General features: G+C 41.2%; 2 protein-coding genes across 7 annotated transcripts in view; one reads left to right on the top strand and one right to left on the bottom strand.

Annotated features, from left to right (window-relative positions):
• The window catches only part of FAM168B (family with sequence similarity 168 member B), a 223,469-nt gene that overhangs the window by 13,545 nt on the left and 189,673 nt on the right, over positions 1-20,251 (top strand). For all 6 annotated transcript variants that reach the window (XM_085634612.1, XM_085634614.1, XM_085634617.1 and 3 more), the window contains one exon: positions 12,602-12,679. In XM_085634612.1, the coding sequence (XP_085490738.1) occupies positions 12,610-12,679 (70 nt within the window). In that variant the 5' untranslated portion in view covers positions 12,602-12,609. The remainder of the gene's footprint in view (positions 1-12,601; positions 12,680-20,251) is intronic.
• Positions 15,801-20,251, bottom strand: part of LOC146785508 (uncharacterized) — a 277,646-nt gene continuing 273,195 nt past the window's right edge. The window contains exon 4 of the mRNA XM_085634618.1: positions 15,801-16,216. Within this exon, the coding sequence (XP_085490744.1) occupies positions 16,099-16,216 (118 nt within the window). The 3' untranslated portion in view covers positions 15,801-16,098. The remainder of the gene's footprint in view (positions 16,217-20,251) is intronic.

The following is a 20,251-nucleotide window of genomic DNA, read 5'->3' as shown; positions in this document are numbered from 1 at the left end:
TCCAACTCCAGTTAGGAAGGCTAAGAATCTGGGCATAGTAGTGGATAACAAGCTCCCGTTTGGAGAGCAGGTGAGTGCAAACCCCTCTGCTACCTTTCATATTTTTAGTATGATAAGGAAAATTCTTCATCTCCTGCCAGCCTACAAACCACGATAGTTTCCCTGATTTTATCTAAATTAGACTACTGTAACAGCCTATATTTGAGCATTCAGCGGCAACATCTGAATAAACTCCAATTACTTCAAAATGCAACAGCTAGGCTGCTAACTGGAATTCCCAAATACTTATCTGTTAAAAGAGAAATCAGTAAGCTCCACTGGCTGCCAATAAGGCAACGGGTTAGATTCAGTGCACTCTGCTTTGCCTTCAAAGCTCTCCATGATATAAGACCTGATCACCTTATGCAACGTTCTTGCTGGTACACCCTTGCCAGAACCCTGCGCTCCTTTGGAGCAAAGATGATCGCTGTGCCCAACTTTTAAAAAAGCCAACTGGTGGGGGGGGGGGGGAGGGGTTTTGTCATTGCACGGTTAGAGCATTGAATGCTCTTCCTTTGGATATCCGTGCCTCCCCAGATCTGCTTTTCTTTAGGAAGTGTTAAAGACCTGGCTTTTTAGGTCTCGCCTGACCCAGCGCTTGCGCTGGTCTGGCGAGACTTCAATGTCCTCTTTCCCGTTGTTTCTCTCTCCCCTCACACTTCCTCTCTGCATGTTTTGCCCTATCGTTTCCCCCTCTTTCTGTCCCTTTATTTATTTATTCTCCCCTTCTCTCTTGCACCTGTCATTATATCTCTTCCTCCCAGGCCCGGCTCCAGAATTCCGGATCAGGAGGGCCACCAGGGAGCAGGGGTGCGCCATGAAGATTCATGGAGAAACATGCATAATCAAATGAGAATCGTTCATAACATATGCTGTTTTATGTTCGGACACCTATCCCATTTTGACAAGTCTAGAAATGTACTTATCTTTGTAATGTTGAGTCTCATGTATAGGACCATTAGCCATGTCGTATTCTCTGGGGCGGCCTCCTGCTCTTACCTGCGGTCGTGGGGCCCCCTTCAATGCGGCTGTGAGCTACGCCAATGCACCCACTAGGAGTAGGCCTGCCCCACTATCACTGCAGCGTATGACCTGTTAGCCATGAGTGCTATGGCACTACGCCTATCCATAAATGATGAAAATCAAGGTTTTTAAAACTTTTGAATCGCAATTAGAACGTCCTTTCAACAGTGGTCTCAAAACGTGTTTCACAGAAATTATTCCAAGCCTATGAGTTAATTACTTAATTAGTGGAAATTACACTAGCTACGCGAATTACAGGTTTCAATTAACGATATGACAAAGGTTTTATAGAATACTACAGCATAATGCAGTAAGCTATAGTGGCAGTTAAAAAGGGCCATTTTACTATTTAAAAAATTGTAACATAAAAAATGCATGTCACATAACGTATTATAGAGTTTGTCTAACATTTACAAACTATCCCACACTTAAAATCATGTCAAAGGGACCCTTCACCAGCATTATAGAACTGGAGGGGTCTGCAACTTATAAACTTTGATCATGTGCCATCCCCTTGCATATCCAGCTGTGGAAAACAGTATACTCTGCTCTCGCTCAGTGCTGAGTGACAGCAAAGACACACAATTGGCACCACCGAACAACATGCGGAGATGCCCTTCCTAACAGGCAAATGTCCTGCGACTGCCAGGTATTCAGAAGGGGAAACACATTGCTAGTCAAAATTGATAGGAAGTTCCTGTGAATAAATACCAACCCTGCTTTGACTATGTGGAAAAACTGAAAAGGACTTCCTTGAAGAAGCTGGTACAAAGTCCCCTTCATTAACTATCTGGGCCACATGAAACTGATCCTTTAAGAAATATATGTAAATTTGGGTAAAGAATTGTACATGCATTCTAACCAATGTATTTTTGAACCAATAACGTACATTTGAACCTACGATTGCTCAAGTGCACCAAAGAATATATGTGTAGATCAACAAATGTACATTCATAAATCACATGGTCCACCAGCATCACATTAACCAGATTCAACTTGGCATGTACCAAGACAACTTGTCATAAATATTTCAGGTGCATGTCCTTGACTAAGCCGACAAAGAAACATAACTGCTTACTGTATTCTATGTCGCTCCGCCTAATCACTGTCACTTAACTAATTTATCAGGATTTAGGGGTATTACAGATACAGACTGCAATTACACACATAATTGTACTATACAAAATCATTAACTCTGCCTTTCATTCTAAAGTGGGTAAATAAAGTGCCACAAAATGGGTAATATTAACATCTGTTAATTGTATATCACTTAGAAATGCCTGAATTGTAGTATTTATAGCTATATATAAACTAGTTATTTTTTATTTAACTAATCTTTACGACTATGCAGCAAGTTAGAAACGGCCTCAAAGCAGGAAGAAAATACACCGAACCACTTCTAAGTACATATGTTCATTTTAATTTCCTTTTCTTGGAAAGGTAAAATCTGTTCCAGATTGTTTGTGCTGTGTCTCTGGTTTTGTCACTGAAGTAGCTTGTGAGAGGATAATGTCTTTACACTAGAGGGGAGTGCAGAAGCATTGGCATGCCGATAGGTTTCGCTTTTGGGACCTAATAAGTGTTTAGTTATCCAGCACAATATCCTTGGTGCAACAACATCAACTGTTGCATGGCTAGACACTTAAAAGCGAGAACTATTGGCTATGCCAATGCGTGTTAGGAATTAGTAGTTCTGGGTCTCCATTCTTCCTGTCTTTCTGTATGTTGAGCTAAGCGCCAGGACACCTTATGGTAATCGTGTGCTCTAGAAGTATAATTATGCAACATTGAGTCCACACGCATGCAACAAGATCATTTATAAGAACGTTGATATCCAGAATACAATAAGTGATGCATTACAGGTGACTTGCCTGACTGTCTTAAAACCTTTCTTTTTTGATCCAGGCCCGTTCCGAGGTGATGAGCATCAAGGCAGCTTTGTAAGTGCCTTCAAAGAACGAGCACATACTTTAGTTGTTACATGCTTGAGTCAAGCACTACACTCGTATCTGGTTTGCGCATAAATCGGTCAGAGTGCTCCCATTTTTTTGGGGGGGGGGGGGCATTAGGGAAACCCACTTAAACACAGATGAAAGATCTGCTAAGATTGCGCTATCCTGTCAAGTGGGGAAGATAGAACTCGGGCCCTTTGGTCTTAGATCCAATACCCCATGGTCCGCAGTCATCAGTCTAGAACTAGATCATGTGCCACATTAAGCAGTTTGCAACAACGGGGGCAGCCCTACTGATCCAGAACCAGGGGCAATCAAAGCATGGGAACACCACAAAAATTCCACGGGATCGAGTAAATCTATACAAGAGTTGTTGCATTATGAAACAAATGTCAAAAGACAAATGAAAGAACATATGAACAAGCATTGGCATAGCCAATAGGTCTCGCTTTTGGAACCTTATAAGTATTTAGTTATGCAGCACAATATCCTTGGTGCAACATCAACTGTTGCATGGCTAAACGCTTATAAGGTCCCAAAGGCGAGACCTATTGGCTATGCCAATGCTTGTTTTACCAATGTGTTTTGTTTTGGATGTATGTGGTGCGGAGTGGAAATTTGTGACTTGGATTGAAATTAGGTGTGGAAGTGGTGAAATTGTGTTGTGATGCTGAGCTGGTGCTGTGCTAATGCTGAAGCAGTGGTACGTTGGTGCTGAGGTGGTGCTATGCCGGTGCTGCGCTGATGCTGTGGTTGGGCTGCGCTGGTGCTTTGCTACTGCTGAAGTGGTGCTGCATTGGTGTTGAGTTGCTGCTGAGCTGTTGCTGAGGTGGTGGGCCTGCGCTGGTGCTGAATTGGTGGTGGTGCACTGACTCGGAGGTGGTGCTATGCTGATGCTGAGATGGTGCTGTGGTGGTGTTGATTGGTGCTAAGGAGATACTGCGCTGGTACAGAGGTGCTGCTGGTACAGAGGTGCTGCTGAGTGATGCTGTGCTAATGCGGAGGTGATGGTGCTGCTCTAATGCTGTGGTAGTGCTGCGCTGTTAGTGAGGTGGTGTTGCACTGGTGCAGAGGTGGTGCTGAGAGATGCCCAAATCCAAACTAAACATTAAATATGTTTTAGAAAGGATGGGAAGGAAGCAGTTATTTGTTACATATGCTAACGTTTCTGAAGGAGCTGCGTTTAAATGCCAAAATTGTCTATTGTTTGGGGAAAAGGATGTAATTTAACCCCCCTGAGCAGGCAAATTATGCACTAGGAAACTGGGTTCAATTGCCAACGTGTTCTTCCAGTGTCAATCCTAATAACTAGCAAATCTGACCATGCACCACATGCTTTTATTGCATTTGTATCGAATTGCTGCTTTCCTAATTACTTTCAAACTAAAGTGACAAATCAAGAAATATAAATTGCTCCTTATTTTGAGACAAGAGTATTCTGCCTGTTTGGTGGTGCTAACCTCAGCACAGGTTGTTGTCGTTTGTGCGACGTGAAGTAGTTGCATGAGAGTGCAGATCAGCTGCTCGGAAATATGTCTCTGGTGGGCTGCGCCACAGACCTGAATGAGAGATAAAGGGAGAGGTAGAGACTGGAGCATGAGAGAGAGGCAAAAACTGTCACTGAAAGAGAGTTGAAAAGCAGACAAGAGGCAGGCAGATGGGTGCAGTATAAAAGTCAGAGAAACTGGGGCACAGAGAGAGGTAGAGGCAAGTTGTGATAAGATAGAGATGCAGTCTCAGTGGAAAAGATAGAAACAAAAGAAACAAACCGGCAAAGAAAGAAGCCCTGGAATACAGAGAGCGGCAGAGACTGAGGTTCGTGGAGAGACAGACCGACATTTGAAAAAGGCAGAGACAGACACAGTGGGAAAAACCTGAGAGTGGGGCACAGAGGTAGAGACAGAAGTGAGAGGTGACTCTTGTTTAATAGGGGATATCTAGTGAATGTCGTCACCATGTATTTTACAGCACAGCAATGTGTCATTTAATGCACAATCCAAACCTATAGTGCTGGAAATTGTTGATTATTTAAGACTGCAAGCTTTTATACTTTTGATTGGCTAGCCCCCTTCAGCTTGTGCAGCGTAACTCAAGGCGGATTCATTTTATTCGGTAAACAATATGTCCATATATTCGTGCGTGGATTTTGAATAGGCTCTTGCTTTCCTGGGCCCAGATCGTTATAGGGTCTAGCCGTGCGCTTTTTTTATGTGGACAGACGAGGGGGCTGATCGTAAGTCAGGCTTGCTGATGCAGAGCGAGGAGGGGAAGCAGCTACAACTGTAAAGAGCATTCAGTGACCGAAGACATCCCCTCTAACTTAAGTCTTCTAAGGCTATCTTCTTGAGCGTTTGTAAGGTGGCTGGTGCTTCTTTCAGTCGGGGAGAAGCGGACATTGAAAGAAGAACACAGAACGGGGGCAGGGAGTGGGGAGAGAGAAGCACGCACTAAGAAGTGAAGGGGGGCGGGCCGCGCGGACGTGAAAGTGATGCGGCTATGAAAGTAAATGAGCCATGACTAGAGAGGAAAGCCAGATGGCGCCTCTGCTCGTAATTGTGCAAGTAACCGCACGCTCTAGGCCACACAAAAAGCTGTGGTCTGCTTTTTAAAGCCCATTCACTAAATGTCTCGCCAGAGGAGCGCAGGCGCTGGCTCAGGCGAGACCTAAAAACATATGGGGGGGAAAAACAGATGAAAAAAACAAATCCTGCCCACACACAAATTCTAAACCGTTTGAATGATTATTTAGAAAGTAAGTTATTTAGAAAAAGAAGTGGCAAAAGGTCTCCAATTTAGTTGAATAGCCCACATAAGATGGAACCTATTATGGGTAATAATCCATTCTCAATTTGCCAACAATGGATAGGCGGTGTTACGACCGGATCAATTTAAGGGGTCATCATCAGGACATAACTATATTTGGAGCAGAAAAAGCAGGAATCTGAAAAAAATAACATTAATGAAGGGCACTGTAGGAGGATGAAAGAATAGTAAATAAAAAAAAAAAATGGCCATGTTGCTCACTTTAGAGACCACCTAACATAACCAGGAACCAAAAAGTGTGGCTACTCATGGAACATCCTTCCTCTCGCAACCAAATCGCCTAAATCAGACAAACAATATCTTTCAGCATATGACTTAATTTACACAATTCACCCGTGAAAAATCCATGCCATATACAGCCATAATAAAAAAAAAGCTTTATTTGGACTAATGTTCCAAGGAATTGGTTGACTGATTTTTTTTTCTTCTTAAAGTTTCACAAGTTTATATTCTCTGATCAAGATGTATAATTCTGTCAGTAGGACTTGTGAGGTCTTTGGCACTTGTGAATTTAAACAGGGTTTCTCACTTTGGTGAATATTATTGTTCTATATCGAAGGGACACATTAAACAGGTCTTGTGCTTCCCTTTTAGAAAAAAATAACCTTGTAGAATGCTTTACATTTTCCCTTGAATACCATGAGCATTTGAGGTCATTGGACCTAATGGTCTACTGCCCGCTAGGAGATTCGCTTGCTAAAAACAAGAATAGCGCTCCAGCTTTTTATATCCACTGGATACCGCCTAAGAATGGTGCTCTTCGTTCTTCCCATAGGCTCAATTATATGGTTATTGCGGTCTGGTGGTGGTCTTATGGTTTTGTGTTTCCTTTCTCATTGCATACTGACATATCTTAGGTTGTTGTGGTTTGGTGGTGGGATCACTTTTTATGTTTTTTTAATTATGACTGACAGTTCAGATCTTTACGGGTGAATTGTGTAGATTCAAGTCATGTATGCTGACTGATATTATTTGTCTGTCTGATGTAGGCGATTTGGTTCTGTGAGGAAGTTTTCCTTGAGTCGCCAAACCTTTTGGTTCCTCGTAATGTTCAGTGGTCTATAACATGACTAACATGGCCATGGCTATATATATTCTGCATTTATTATTCTTTAGTCTTTCATTATCTTACAGTGCCCTTCATTATTTTTTTATTTTTAGATTTCTGCAAAAAAAAAGTTCTGTCCTGATGATAACCCCTTAAATTGCTCTGGTCGAAACTCCATCGATGCGTTATTGGGAAAGGAATATTAACTGTAATAGGTTCGATCTTGTGTGGACTATACAAATTAATTGGAGCTATCTCCCACGACTGGAACTGCTGAAAACTGTGACAGTATGAAGTCAATGGGGTCTTCATTGGTACCCGGGTTGGTCCATTCTTGTCTCGGATAATCAGCTCATCCACTCAAGTGGGGGACGTTTTTATCGGGAGAAGTGTGAGAATGCTTGGTGGGTTCAGATCCAGAGTTCAAGTCTTTTTTACTGGAGAAGAGAATATAATGCATACTTTATAAATTAGATTTTAAGGAATTGGAGACTAAAAAAAACCTCACACATTCACTGTTGGGGAAACTCAGCGGGAACTCCAGTGGCAAGAAGACCAGCGGAAAAGGCCTCTCTTTTCAGAAAAAGGGGCCCATGATTAAGTTTTTAACTGCTGCCTTCTGCTGGAGGAAAGGCTCCGTCGCAGGCTTATTGAAATAGCTGTACAGCAGGTCATCATAAACAAAGCTGATATCGGGTAACTTACAACCAAGATTTCAGTTACTGTCTGAATTTTATTAGGTGTAATAGGGCAATACTGTATCCTTTGTTATGTAGCCAACATAGATCTCATTGAAATTTTAATAGAGGAATTTAATCCCAGAGTATTCAGGGAAACTAGTTGGACAGATGTCTTGTGGCGTTTGTGTCGTCTCATTTGTGATATCTCACATTTCTTAACTTTATATACGTTTTCTTTCTAAAAGATGGCTACTATTGCCATGTAGTGGAAGATTCATGGCATTCAACTTGGCACTTTACCTTCTTGATGGTAGTCATAATGTGTAGCTAAGTGGGAAAGGGTTGGAAACAATGGGTAACGGCAGTCTTTGATCTAAATACCTGTTGTAGAATCTGTATCCGACACAGATGTAATGAGTGTCAAATAAGATAAAAGGACTGGGTGATCTCCTCTTGTTTAGGGGACTGGTCTGTCCAATTAGGGACTAGCAGGCCAGACTAGGGGCGCTGCCCACCCCAGACCTCCACCCAACATTGGTATTTGTACATCAAGATGTATCTGAACACCCTTAAGAATTCCAAAATGTATAGCCTAGTATCAAAACGAAAAAGAAAATATTTAGTATATGTCACATTGTCCATGCCTCTTGGAAGTTAAACATCAGTTGGTTGTCTCTTCTCATGGGCCGGTTAAAGAGTTGCTGGCATGGTTGATCAGGTGTCAAAGCACGATCGAGGAATGCCTTTGTAAGAGAAAAATTTCTCTTGGCAGGCCTAGTTATTTAGGTGGAAGAAAACAAAATTGCGTGGCATGTTCCACAAGTCCTAGGGCATTAATGGGTTTTAGGCTTGGAGTGTCGACCCTGGTTCCAGATGATTTAGCCCTAGTGTCTCAAATGCTTCTTCTATGGGTTTAACCGCATGCTGCTTCCCTTGATTGCACATGTAGAAGCCCCCCCCCCCCCCCCCTTCAGCCAACTCTTATCTTAGGCCTTCTATGCGTAACTTGTTGCATTGCGAGGGATTTTCTCCATCGTCCAATTTGGATATTATAGGAGTGTGTTGCTGTTCTAAAGAAGCCACTCTGAGAGAAACTGATGGTATGTCCCAGAACAGTGTTTTTAAATGTGTTTTTTTTTTTTTTTTTTTTTTATAAAGTAGTATTGACAACTGGCGGTCCTTTCTTCAAGGGAGCTGTTAATCCTTTGATATTTTATGTTGCCCATGAGATACTTAGGGAATTTTGTTAATGGTCATGAGAACTTGGTGCCTTCTGATCTGCTGACTGTAGCATTTCCTTAATTTATTTGGTTTTTGCCCCCTTTTACTTGGTAGCTGGCCTTTGGTATAATGGGTTGTCTGGATAAGAGGCTTTGTTACATTTAGAAGTGTTTCAGAACGTACTTTGGATTGCTATGTCTCTCGACTTGGCTGTTGTCAAACAGGCACCCTTTTGGTATGAGGCTTAAGATCCTACTGGCACAGTCAGTGTTTTTATGATTCTGATGATGGTTGGCAAAGTGTTGGAGCTGGTGAGAAGTTAATGGTAGCTTTCTGCTGGTGAGATCTCATGAGAAGCCCATGGTTCTCACTCACTTGCTCTCCAGTATGGATGAGGCTGTTCCTGACTCGTGGCCAGGGCTGGTCTCTATCTCTCTGTATGCAGTCTGACCGTATATTGCATCGTCAGCTAGTAGGTCTTCGACCTGGGCCTTTCTAATCTCTGTCCTGAGGCGCTCTTTGATTAAATCCATGGGGCCCTAAACTCGCCTCTTTGCCAGCAGGCCCCTGAGCAGTGACCTGACCTCTAGATCGAAGGGTGGTCAGTCTGGTTCAGCTAGTCAGGCTCTGGTTTGCATCTCGTCTTTTCGGCAAGATGTCATCCTCCATCTTGAAAAGTCCAATATTGTGGGAGGAGGACGAAAAAGTGAGCCATTCCTTTCACCTCCTGGAGTGTTTTGAACAGCAAATGTTCAGCTCTCATGGTAAGGTATTAGTTTTGCAATGAGTAGAGAATCTCTTCTTGGGCATTGAATAGGCATGCCGGGGTGCGTATAGCTGTTTTGAGAGACGCCCATGCTGGAGCTCAGTGGAGATGCAGCATGCAAAGTCTCCACCGTAGCCATTTACATCTTGCCACCAAGTGATCTCCTTTAGGTTATGTGAACCCTTCAAATTCACTACTACCAAAACTGTTAGCGCGGTTACCAATACATCAACCGGTGCTTTCAGTCACTCCACCTTTGTAAAAAGTTTGTCATTTTTGCTTTCAAAATATTTTTCCAGCTGTTTGACAGCCACTTGATATTCAAAATAATTTTTCTGTGGAACATACTGTCAACTGCTCATACACACTGCCACATTGCTTTCTATCAGGCCTAAATCTATGTCAGTCACTTGCCCCTGGGTATGTGGTGATTGACTTAATCCCAAAATTCCACTTTAATTCGTGTGATTTCAGAGGAGAGCTTCCAGGATCTTGTTAAAAAAAAGTGTGTGTGTATATGTGTGTGTGTGTATATATATATATATATATATATATATTCCACATGAAAAGGCAACGCTGCAGGATGCCTCAACCTGTCGGACCGGGGCTTGTTGGGACGCGTTATTTCCCCAAATACTCCAAAAGACTTTGCTCTCCCCTTCCGGATTCAGCAAACCAAGCCACACCACCGTCCTTCGTGACCAACTTTATTCAGGCAATGACAGGTAACATGCATGACGCGTTTCAACTCCGACGAGTTTTCCTCAGATGCATTTAACAAAGTGGCAGCCTCAAAGTTTCTTTATAAAAGCGGTTGAAAAGCAGTGATGAGTGTCACGTGATTAACATGGTTTTTCAAATTGTTAAAGAGACATAGCTCAGGATAGCGGCCTCTTTCTGAGGAAAACTCGTCGGAGTTGAAACGCGTCATGCATGTTACCTGTCATTGCGGAAGGGGAGAGCAAAGTCTTTTGGAATATATATATATATATATATATATATTTCACTGAAAAAACCATAGGTTTCGCACACGTTCTAGTTAGGAATTAGCATTTACAAAACCTTGCAAATTCACTTTAAAAAACTATAGGTTTCACACATGTTATAGTTAGGTGGATATTTCACTTGTAAGAAACCCATGAAATTCCCCCGTTATAGTTAGTTCAGATAACTATAACTCGCGCGCCCGTAATCCTGCTCATGACGTCACATATTACATCACTCATGACATCATCCTTGTGATAGAGTGGCGGTCGCGCGAGTTATAGTTATCTGAACTAACTATAACGGAGGAATTTCATTCAGCCCCCCCACTTAGGAATAATTGAAAAGAATAAGAGCCCTGGTAAGTGGCGGTCCCTGGGGGGGGGGGGGGGGTGGCGGTCCCCGGGGTAGTGTAAGAGAAGCTACTTTATTAGGACATGTCGGCATTATATCTCTCCAAAGCCGGACTGCATCAACTGATTGCCCCAGAAATACACCAAACAATCTCCTATCGGTGTGCTCAATAAAATTCTGGATGACTGGGGAGGTTTGCTAGTTAGTCTGTACTTTACTTCAGACCACGTAACCTCCATTGCTTTGCAAGGTTATTTTCTTACGATGCTTTCATCATTTTGTCTTGAATTGCGTCTCACTTCCAAGCAGGCGATTCTTTGATACAGAAGATTGTGATAAATCGTAGTGCCCTAGCTGGTTACAGCCTGTTGTGCATCTGGTAGAACAAATGATTAGCTCTTAATCTTACGATTAAAATTCTGCTCTAGGCTGGTGGCATCACTCCACCACGCCATCTTGTTTTTCTCCTGGGTACTTTTGACTAAGAACATCTTTTCACCTCCAACTCAGAATAACATTCTCAAGGTGGTCTAACAGATTTAAAAATCTGTGGGTACTTTACTGAACTTTTATTGAAAAACCATTATAGTTTGCCTGATTAAACACTATATTGAGGAAATGCATAATTTTCATACTTGCTTGGGAAAAAATTTAGGATTCTCTTACCCCTGCCCCCCTGCTGGTAAGCTGTGTGAAGTCTTAAACTAGATTCCATAAGAATGTAGCATACGCAAAAGTTGTGTACTGAATGTTTTTGAACTACATGCAGTTTTCTAAGTCTTCCTTTTCCTTGTTCTTGGTCCAGCAAATGTGCCTTATCCTTTGGGTGAAAATAGTAATGCGTCTTTGGTGGCTCAACGAGACTAAAAAACTCAACATCTTTTTTCTTTTGCCCGTAATGTGAAAATAACATGTTTCGTTAGTATTTTAGTTTTTTAGAACTAGAGTGTCTCTTTCTGATACCACAAGCCAGTAAGTTTCTTCAGGATGTCTCTAGAGTCCTTTTTAGCTTTGCTTAAGCGGTTTTTATTGTTGAATGTATATTCTTCTAAAAGTTTGACGAGAAAAATGCTCATTTACAACTGTGACAGAAATTCATCCAGCATTTTGCACTCTGTTTTAACAGGTTTTTTTCTACACCATGTATTAGAGCTCGGAAGTGTGTCTCAGTTGAGTGACAAAATCAGACTATTCAAGAATTTGTCCTATGTCTCATCTTTGATTTTGATATTTGACTAGTTTGTGAAATGGACAGAATGAGCTTAGAGTTCTGTTAAGTGTTTGAGTTTTAAGAACATATTCATGATGGAAACGGGGTTACTTGTAATGCCTCAGACTTCCTGATATATTCCCTGTAGCACAATTTTTTGGGATCAGTGTTAATTCTTTTTACTAGAGCAATTGGATAGCTTTTTGGACTGACATACCATTGATAAACCTGTGTGCTGCATTCTTCAAAAATGAGTAAACCTAGGTAGATAAGTACCCCTTGTATCCTCATCTTCTGGTGTCGCCTCTTTAAATAATTTTGTTAAAGTGGATTTTAAAGTTTTGCATTCGGTGGCAGTTTAACAATGTTTTTCTTGCTTCTCTTGGTGTAATTACATTTAACGTTTGCATAATTATATCATGCTTTCTATGTGTACTACTTTTGTTGTTGAATGTGCAATTTTCTGTACTTAAATGCACGTTTTTTTAATTTTTTCTACAGTTAACATTATGAATCCTGTTTATAGCCCTGGGTCTTCAGGAGTTCCTTATGCCAATGCCAAAGGACTTGGCTATCCTGGTGAGAAATTTCAGATAATACCTTATTTTATCTTTCTGCAAATGTGGCTTGCATGGCTTAATCCCTGCCTCGCAGATATCCATGCGTGGGCTAGTGACAGAATGCGCACACATGAATGGATAAACGGTGAGTAGGTTCATGTTTCGAGTGCCTGATGGGAAGGAGCGGAGACCTGACATGAGGACCCTTATAGTTCTCAGAAAATGCCCTGGAAGTGCTGCTAGGCCTTTCAAATTACTGCTGCTTTCTAGCTCAGTCTGTGCATGGCATGCACGGACACTGTGCCTGTGGTTGGTGGGAAAGGCATTGAGAATCCCAGGTGTGTTTCTGTAGTGGGAGGCATGCTCCTAACGAGGAAACAAACACATCTGGGTGGCCAGTGGTACTTAGCCAGGGAGGAGTAAAAGCTGGCCCTCTTCTAGGATGGAAACCCAGCCTGGGAAGCTTACACACTTGATGTTCTTAATGGGGTTGGTCAGTTGCGTATCACACTGGTAACTCTGGAACCCGTAGGGACCTCGCAGGGACCTCGCTAAATTAGCAAGGTTTTTGAGAAACCGCGGTCTCTAATATATAATAGTTAAACAACAGCCTCGTGGATACAAAAATGTATTCTAAAAACTATGTTTTAGTAAAAGACGTTAAACAATTTTCACGTTCTTAAGTGACAGTGGGGTACAAAAATCTGCTCGGGTGAAAGTGATTCAAATACACAACAAGCGTATCATAATTAACAAAGTCTGTAAGCAGCCTATATATTTATTAAAACGGGATTGTCAGTCGATGGTGTTTAGATCCACATACATTAAGGAATCCACATCAGGACTTAAGTCACTGTCTGCCGAAGACAGTTAAGCGTAAAGGTCTGCGTTGCCAGATTACCCGCACTTCACTACCGCCTAGACTTGGTAATAATTGATCAGTCTTCGGCGCAGGATCACATATCTCTGGGCCCCCACCAGGCTGCAGATTGCTTGCTCCCGCTGATCAGCAGTGATCTATTGGGCAGGCCAAAGTAGAATTCAAGCATATATTGTTCTTGTAGATGGTGTCTCTCTACATTACAATCTGACCAGACCGGTTATTTCTCACTCATATTTTGATGCACCTGCATCCCCCTTACAGAGATTACTGTATATACTTCGATGGGCTTTACTCTTCACTGTCTTGGGCAGCTGATAGCACAGTTATTTCTAGCCAGGAAATATACTATGTCCTTCTGCCTGAAACTCACTGGCCTGCTGTCTCACACGCCGAAATATCCTGGAGAGGTGAAACCTTGCTGCCAACCCTTAGTGCACTTGGTGTCAAAGCAGTCTTGTAAGAAGTTACTTGACATTAGCCTTTATGGGTTTTGTTGTTATCCTGCTCAATGTCACACTCACACTCTAAGTCTGAGGGGTTCCTTTAGACCTAGTGGGCTTGACATAGTCTTCTGGAGTAGTTGTGGCCTGCCACTGCCCAAGCTGCATCATGCAGCCTGTCCTGTTTAAGGTTAACTGGCAGTTGATTTTTGGCAAGTACTTTTGACAGCACAGTAGGAGCACTTTTATCAGAAATTAATGTTGAGCGGCCTGCAGTGCAGGGCAGCTTGCTCAGCCTTCTTGTTGTACAACAGAAAAACTCCTAAAGCAGGGGTTTCTCTATGCAGAATACTGAAATACCAATGTAATGCTGGGAGTTTTAGGGGCATTTTTCTCTCTAGGAAACATCAGTGGTGGTTCTGCATGACTCTGGTTGACATCATTATTCCAGTGTGCAAAATAAATATTTTGGGTCTCCTAGGTTCTAGTTTTTTTTTCTTTTCTTGCCCTTGCTGATGTCTCAGTGCAAAAAATGAAGGCTTGGTTGAGAAAGGAAATTGAGTTGGAGGGAGAAAAACTATAAGAGGGTCATGCAACTCTAGCATATTAACACCTGATTTGAGAATACTTACTTGCATATGATTAAGCAAGATAACGAATGTAGGGGTTAACTGACCTCAGTCATTTGTAAATCCTTCACCGACTAGCTATTGACTGTGCGATTCTGCTTCCACCCATGTGTGCTCCAGTGTATGGAAGCATGGAACTTCGTGTTTTGTATGACCAGAGTTGAATAGAAAATAAATGGGCGATGGTTTTACTGTATCACACAGTGTCAAGTGCGAATAATGGAGAGCTTCACCCAGCATTCCACCCAGGGTGTCAAGATTCTCTTATTAACCCAGCTGGTCTACTTGGTCGTTACTGATACAAAAGAAGGCAAGGTCTAAATTATTTAAAACAAAAATCATTCTCTTGTCTTTCTGAAACTACTGCGTTTTTTAGGCACATCCTCCTTATTATTACTCTGGTATGCTACACCTTCATGTAAGCCCACTTAAAATTTTCCTTGTGTGTGTTTTTGTTTTATTTTCCAGCTACTTTTTATTGCATTTTGAAGACCATAACAAAATGGTTAACTCCCACTCCTGCCTCAGAAAACTAAATTAAAGACGTTTTTATTCAGAAGGGTTACCCATCATTCAAGCTTAACGAACAAACACAATTTCCTCCGCGTGCAGCACCATTTTCCAGAATCTGTCACAGGGATCCGAGAGTGCCTTGATGCTTTTAGTGTTCTCACACTTAAATCACTGTTTGAAATGTTTGCAGGATTTTATCACAGAACAACATTTCTTATTGAATGTGTTATCTCCCCATCAATTATGTAGTTGAGATTATTTGCCATTTTTATATTCATAGTTTCCAAGTAAGTGCCAGCCCAGTTTTGTGTTGCCTGCATGCACCATACAAGAAAACCAGTGTTTGAGACATATCCGCCATAATTGAATTTCTCAAATCCAATATTTCTGCAGCCAGTTAAGTGGTACCAGATTACCTGGGGTGATATTAATTAGTCTTAACATTTCCTTCTTGAAGAGCTCCAGATTTAGGGAAACCCAACACATAAGTTGTCTGTTACCTTCAATAATGTCTCTGTTAGATGCATCTCAACATCTCTCCCTCTTTCCCCCCCCCCCCCCCTTATTGTGCCCTTTGTTTGGTGATACATGCCTAATGCTGTTCCTCCTCATGACACATATGGCAAAACACAGGATGTTTTTTACTTAGTTTATTATGTGGTACAGGCCATAGATACATGCTTTTGAAGACCAGACAGATTTTAAAAAAAATCTTTTTGGATGCTTTGCAATTTCATAGTACCAGCTTTTGTACAATTGAATGCAGTTGCCATATTCCTTATACAGGAGGGATCATTTTCTTTTTATTGGTAGAGTTTTAATTTTTTATTCATACTTACAAAGGAGTTATTCATTCTTTTTTTTTATTTTTTTTATTGAAAACCATATAGAAGAATGATAATAATATCCACATTTTTAAAGCGCAAACAATCACCCGTAAGGGTCTCTAGGCGCTGGGGGGCCGTCAGGAAGATTAAGCAAGCTGTTGCCGAGAGTCGCATGGTGCTGGGATAATCTGCCGCCGGCGATCAAACCGTGATCCCCAGATTCTGGCATCAGTCGCTCTGGCCGCGGCGCCACACCGCTTCCACCTAAATTTGAATCCAAATATACATCCATTAACATCCGAAGGGGTAATAAATAGCACCAGTTATTCAAGCAACACATCCAGCAATCAATAAGCAGGGGGATCTTAAGCCACAAGATAAAAAGAACGCCTAAAATCAATACCAATTAAGCGAAACGTCAGGGGTGTGGGATTTAATAAAATATCTACTTGTCCATGGGGCAGGTTGCTTCACAAATCTACTTGTCCTGTAATAAAATCCCCTTGTCCCTTTTGTGCCATGTAATGCGGCGACAAATTATGGCAGCAATCGCATCATATATAAGAGCTCTGAAATATCCTCTCCAATTATGCGAGGGCTCCTTCCATAGTAGGGTTTGAATACTAGTGATTCCCATATGTTGCCACGTTTCCGCAGACCTACATACTGGGGCTGAAGGTAGTGGTAGGCAACAGTTCCAGGGTTGGAATGCCCATTTGAGTCTCTGCAAACCTACTAACTTGAATGTTTTAAGGGTTTTCACTAACTCTTCTCTAATCCTTTTCCCATACTGAGAAAGGTTGGACATTTACTACTGACAATGTCAAACATAAAACTTCTTACAGGGTTGGGATACTATTTCTTGGCCTACTGGTGTAAAGTCTTGTGAATTCACAAAAGTAATATATCTGTACTTAATACAAGGACATGGGTGCACTTTTGCGACTTTATTTAATAATTGGACCCCTAATCAGGGCTGGCTTTAACCACAACCTTTTGTGTTTATTAAAATGCTGTCTGTCTGTCTCTCTATCCGCTAGCTTCACTGTGAGTGACTGCATTCTGTTCTTTCACAAGGAGCATATCAACGCAGTCGTTTTGTTCAGTGCCAGAAACTACTGTGGCAATGTGTGCTTTTTGAGATCAAAAGAATTTGTTTTTTCCAATTTTTGTTCGAATGGTGAGGGCCCCCCAACTCCCACACTAATAAGGTTTTACAACAACCATACAAAAACAAGTCCCGCAATAAGAAAACCAAAAGGTTGACCAACAATTTCAGACCTACTGGCTTTGCCAATGCTTGTTTATTTTTGTTTCCCATAATCTTATCAAAACCGGTTACACATATTTTCCATATGTATTTTGGGGAAATACTAGCATACATCAACACATTGTACTAAATGATGTTGCAAAGAAATGGTACTAAAAATGTTACAGTAGTTTAGCAAAATGTTTTTGCATTTTTAGTGAACATTTTATTTTGAAAGCAAAGAATTCTCAATCTTGCTTTCAAGCTTTTGCAAATATTTGCATCTAATAAGAGCATTCTGGGAGTAGTATACTTATTATGAAAAAAAAGTAAGCAATAGGGTCTGAGGGAAACACACGACCAACCTGGACAAGTCCCCCTACTAATGTAGAAACCAAGAGGTCCAGGGGTCAGTAACACAACGAATACAAAAGACAATACAATGAAGAATATAGAGACCTAAGTGATACTTAAACTACTATCTGGACAACAGAGTCCTCATAAAGAGGACATAAACCCATCACCCACCGTAGTGGCATGCTTCATCATATGTGATCTCCTCTTAACCACACCTAGTGTGGCTAAGGAGCTGCTACTCCTTGGATGTATCTAAGGGAGGAGCTCGCGGCTGTTTTAACTATACAAAAAGGTTTAGATCTCCTAAAGCTCGATGAAGATAGCCTAGGTAAGGTGAAAAAAATAAATCCAGTGCAGTGTAGAAAAAAGTGGTATAAAATTGACTATAGGGAAAGAAAATTTATTTTATTGAAGATTTCCCGGTGTCAATATTAAAAGCAGAGTAATAGCGCGGTCTAAACCAATTTGCGAGCGCGCATATGATAAACCAAACAAAGGTAGTATACTTAGCCTCATATTGCTAAACATTGAAAACGTGTGTATACGTTTTTATCCTGGAACATCCGTTAGTAGTGCAGTCCAAGCTTACGACATTTACTTCAAGCACTCACCCTTGACCAGCATTAACACATGGACATAAATGTTACCTTAACTGCAGTCAATGCTTTTCCCTGATCTATAATGTGGTACTGTAAACTGGCAGCCAAAGGGTTTGTGCTTTAGGGGGTTGGGCCTTCTTGTCCCAAGGACAAAATACACATGAAAACTTGTTGCCCTTAACCTCAAACAATATGTCCCGGGCGTCGGGCTATAGGAATTCCTCATCCCTGGAAACGTTAAATTTAAGGTATCTAAAATACATGTAAAAACACATGTAACTTAGTCCGATAAGACTGATAAAATGACATGAATACTAAACATGTTGAAGTGCCAAGCTCTGAGATTAATTAAAGTAAGGACAGATTAGAGAAATACGGCAGGTTATATACTAACTTTCAGAAATCAAAGTCAAAATACAGTGCCCAGATCTTCTCAAACTTCTTAAGGTCACCAATTCGTGCAGCATAAACTCGTTCGCTTCTTTTAACCTGACCCATTTTCCAAACCCATTCATTTTTAGATGTAATTAGATCCGTTTGCCATCTTTGAAGTACAAGTGATCAGGCGACAGCTATTCCAATATGTAATAGTTTGATCAACTTCTCAGGTAGCTGAAGATCTGGGTCATAACCCAACACTATCAGCCGAGCATTAAACCCAATTGTTATTAAACATTCTGTTGCCAGATAATCAAAAATATAGTTCCAAAATTTCTGGATCAAGGGGCACTGTAGTATTATGAGTCCAGTTGACTGAAGGGTGACTATGGCATTGGAAACACTGCCCCGATTGATTGGGAAAGACCTTGGCTACAAAGCAAGGGGTTCTATAAAGTAGCCACTTGCTGAAATATAACATCCTTCGCCAGTTAGCCCCTCTAACTAAACTAAAATGTAAGTTATTAACTGTAGACCACATCTTTGCTGTAATTTCCAAGTCCTCATATTTACCCCATTTTGTTATGGCCTCCAGATCTATTCCTTTAATTTAGGTTAAACATTTTTTCTGTTACCCTGGCTTTTTCACTACCCTAGCTTCCAGTAAGTCATAAACTAACTGTTTCTGGCCAGTAATCTGAAGCAGATCAAGTTTGCTAAGGAACTTACTGAGTATATTATATGACCCAAGGAGGAGGAAATCACCGGGGATTAATTGAGATAGTTCACTGATATTCAGCCATCTATCGTTCCAAAGAAAATCGGAGAGTTTATGAGAGCCGGCCTTTGTCCAATTTTGTATAATTAAAAACGAATCTCTAATTCCTGCTGACACGAAGAGACCAGCTATTGGAGTTGCAACATTAATAACTGGGATGGAATACCTTCTAAAAAAAAAAAAAGCACGACGTTTATGAAAAAAACCAATGTAAACCCATATCATAGGAGATTTAAATATTGATAGTGGGCAGTGGATCTGATTTTCTTTACATATTAAATTAATGGAAAAGTTAAAGACCCGGATGTGGTCCCTGCTTAAATCTAGACCTGTATTGTGCAAAGTAGTATTCCCTCAAATGGGGGGGAGGGGGGGGGGGGGTGTAAGCTGCCAGCTTCTCATATAAAGTGCTAAGTGCAATTCAGGGAACCTTCTTGCCCCACATGAACGATGTAAACATTGATTCTAATTTCGTAAAAAAGGAGATCACTAAAACGCAGGCATTTGCCGGAAAAAGGGAATTAAACAGTGGAAGCACCGACATTTTGATAAAGGCGACCCTACCGAAAATGGTTAAAGGGAGAGAGTTCCATTGCAAAAATAAGTCCTGGACTTTTCGTAACAATGGAACAAAATTTAGATCCTATAATTCCGAAAATAATGGCGAAAAATAGACACCTAGGTATCTCTTGGGATTTGAATTTAAGCAAGGAAGAATATCGGGGTGTAAATCCCTAGATTCACAACCACACACAATTATTTCTGTTTTACTTTTATTAATTTTGTAACCGCCGAACGACTCGTAAAGGTCAAATCTGGAAGGCTTTTGTCTGCACATCCTCCTCCGGCTTTATAATAAGCATAATGTTGTCGGCGTATAATTAAATTTTACCCATAGTTGGAAGCGGAGGGCTAATATCCCCATTATTCCTGATGGT

Source organism: Triturus cristatus, chromosome 11 (genome assembly GCF_964204655.1).
Source record: "Triturus cristatus chromosome 11, aTriCri1.1, whole genome shotgun sequence".
NCBI lineage: Eukaryota > Metazoa > Chordata > Amphibia > Caudata > Salamandridae > Triturus > Triturus cristatus.
The sequence above is the reverse complement of the archived record's forward strand: the minus strand, read 5'-3'. Positions and strand labels throughout refer to the sequence as shown.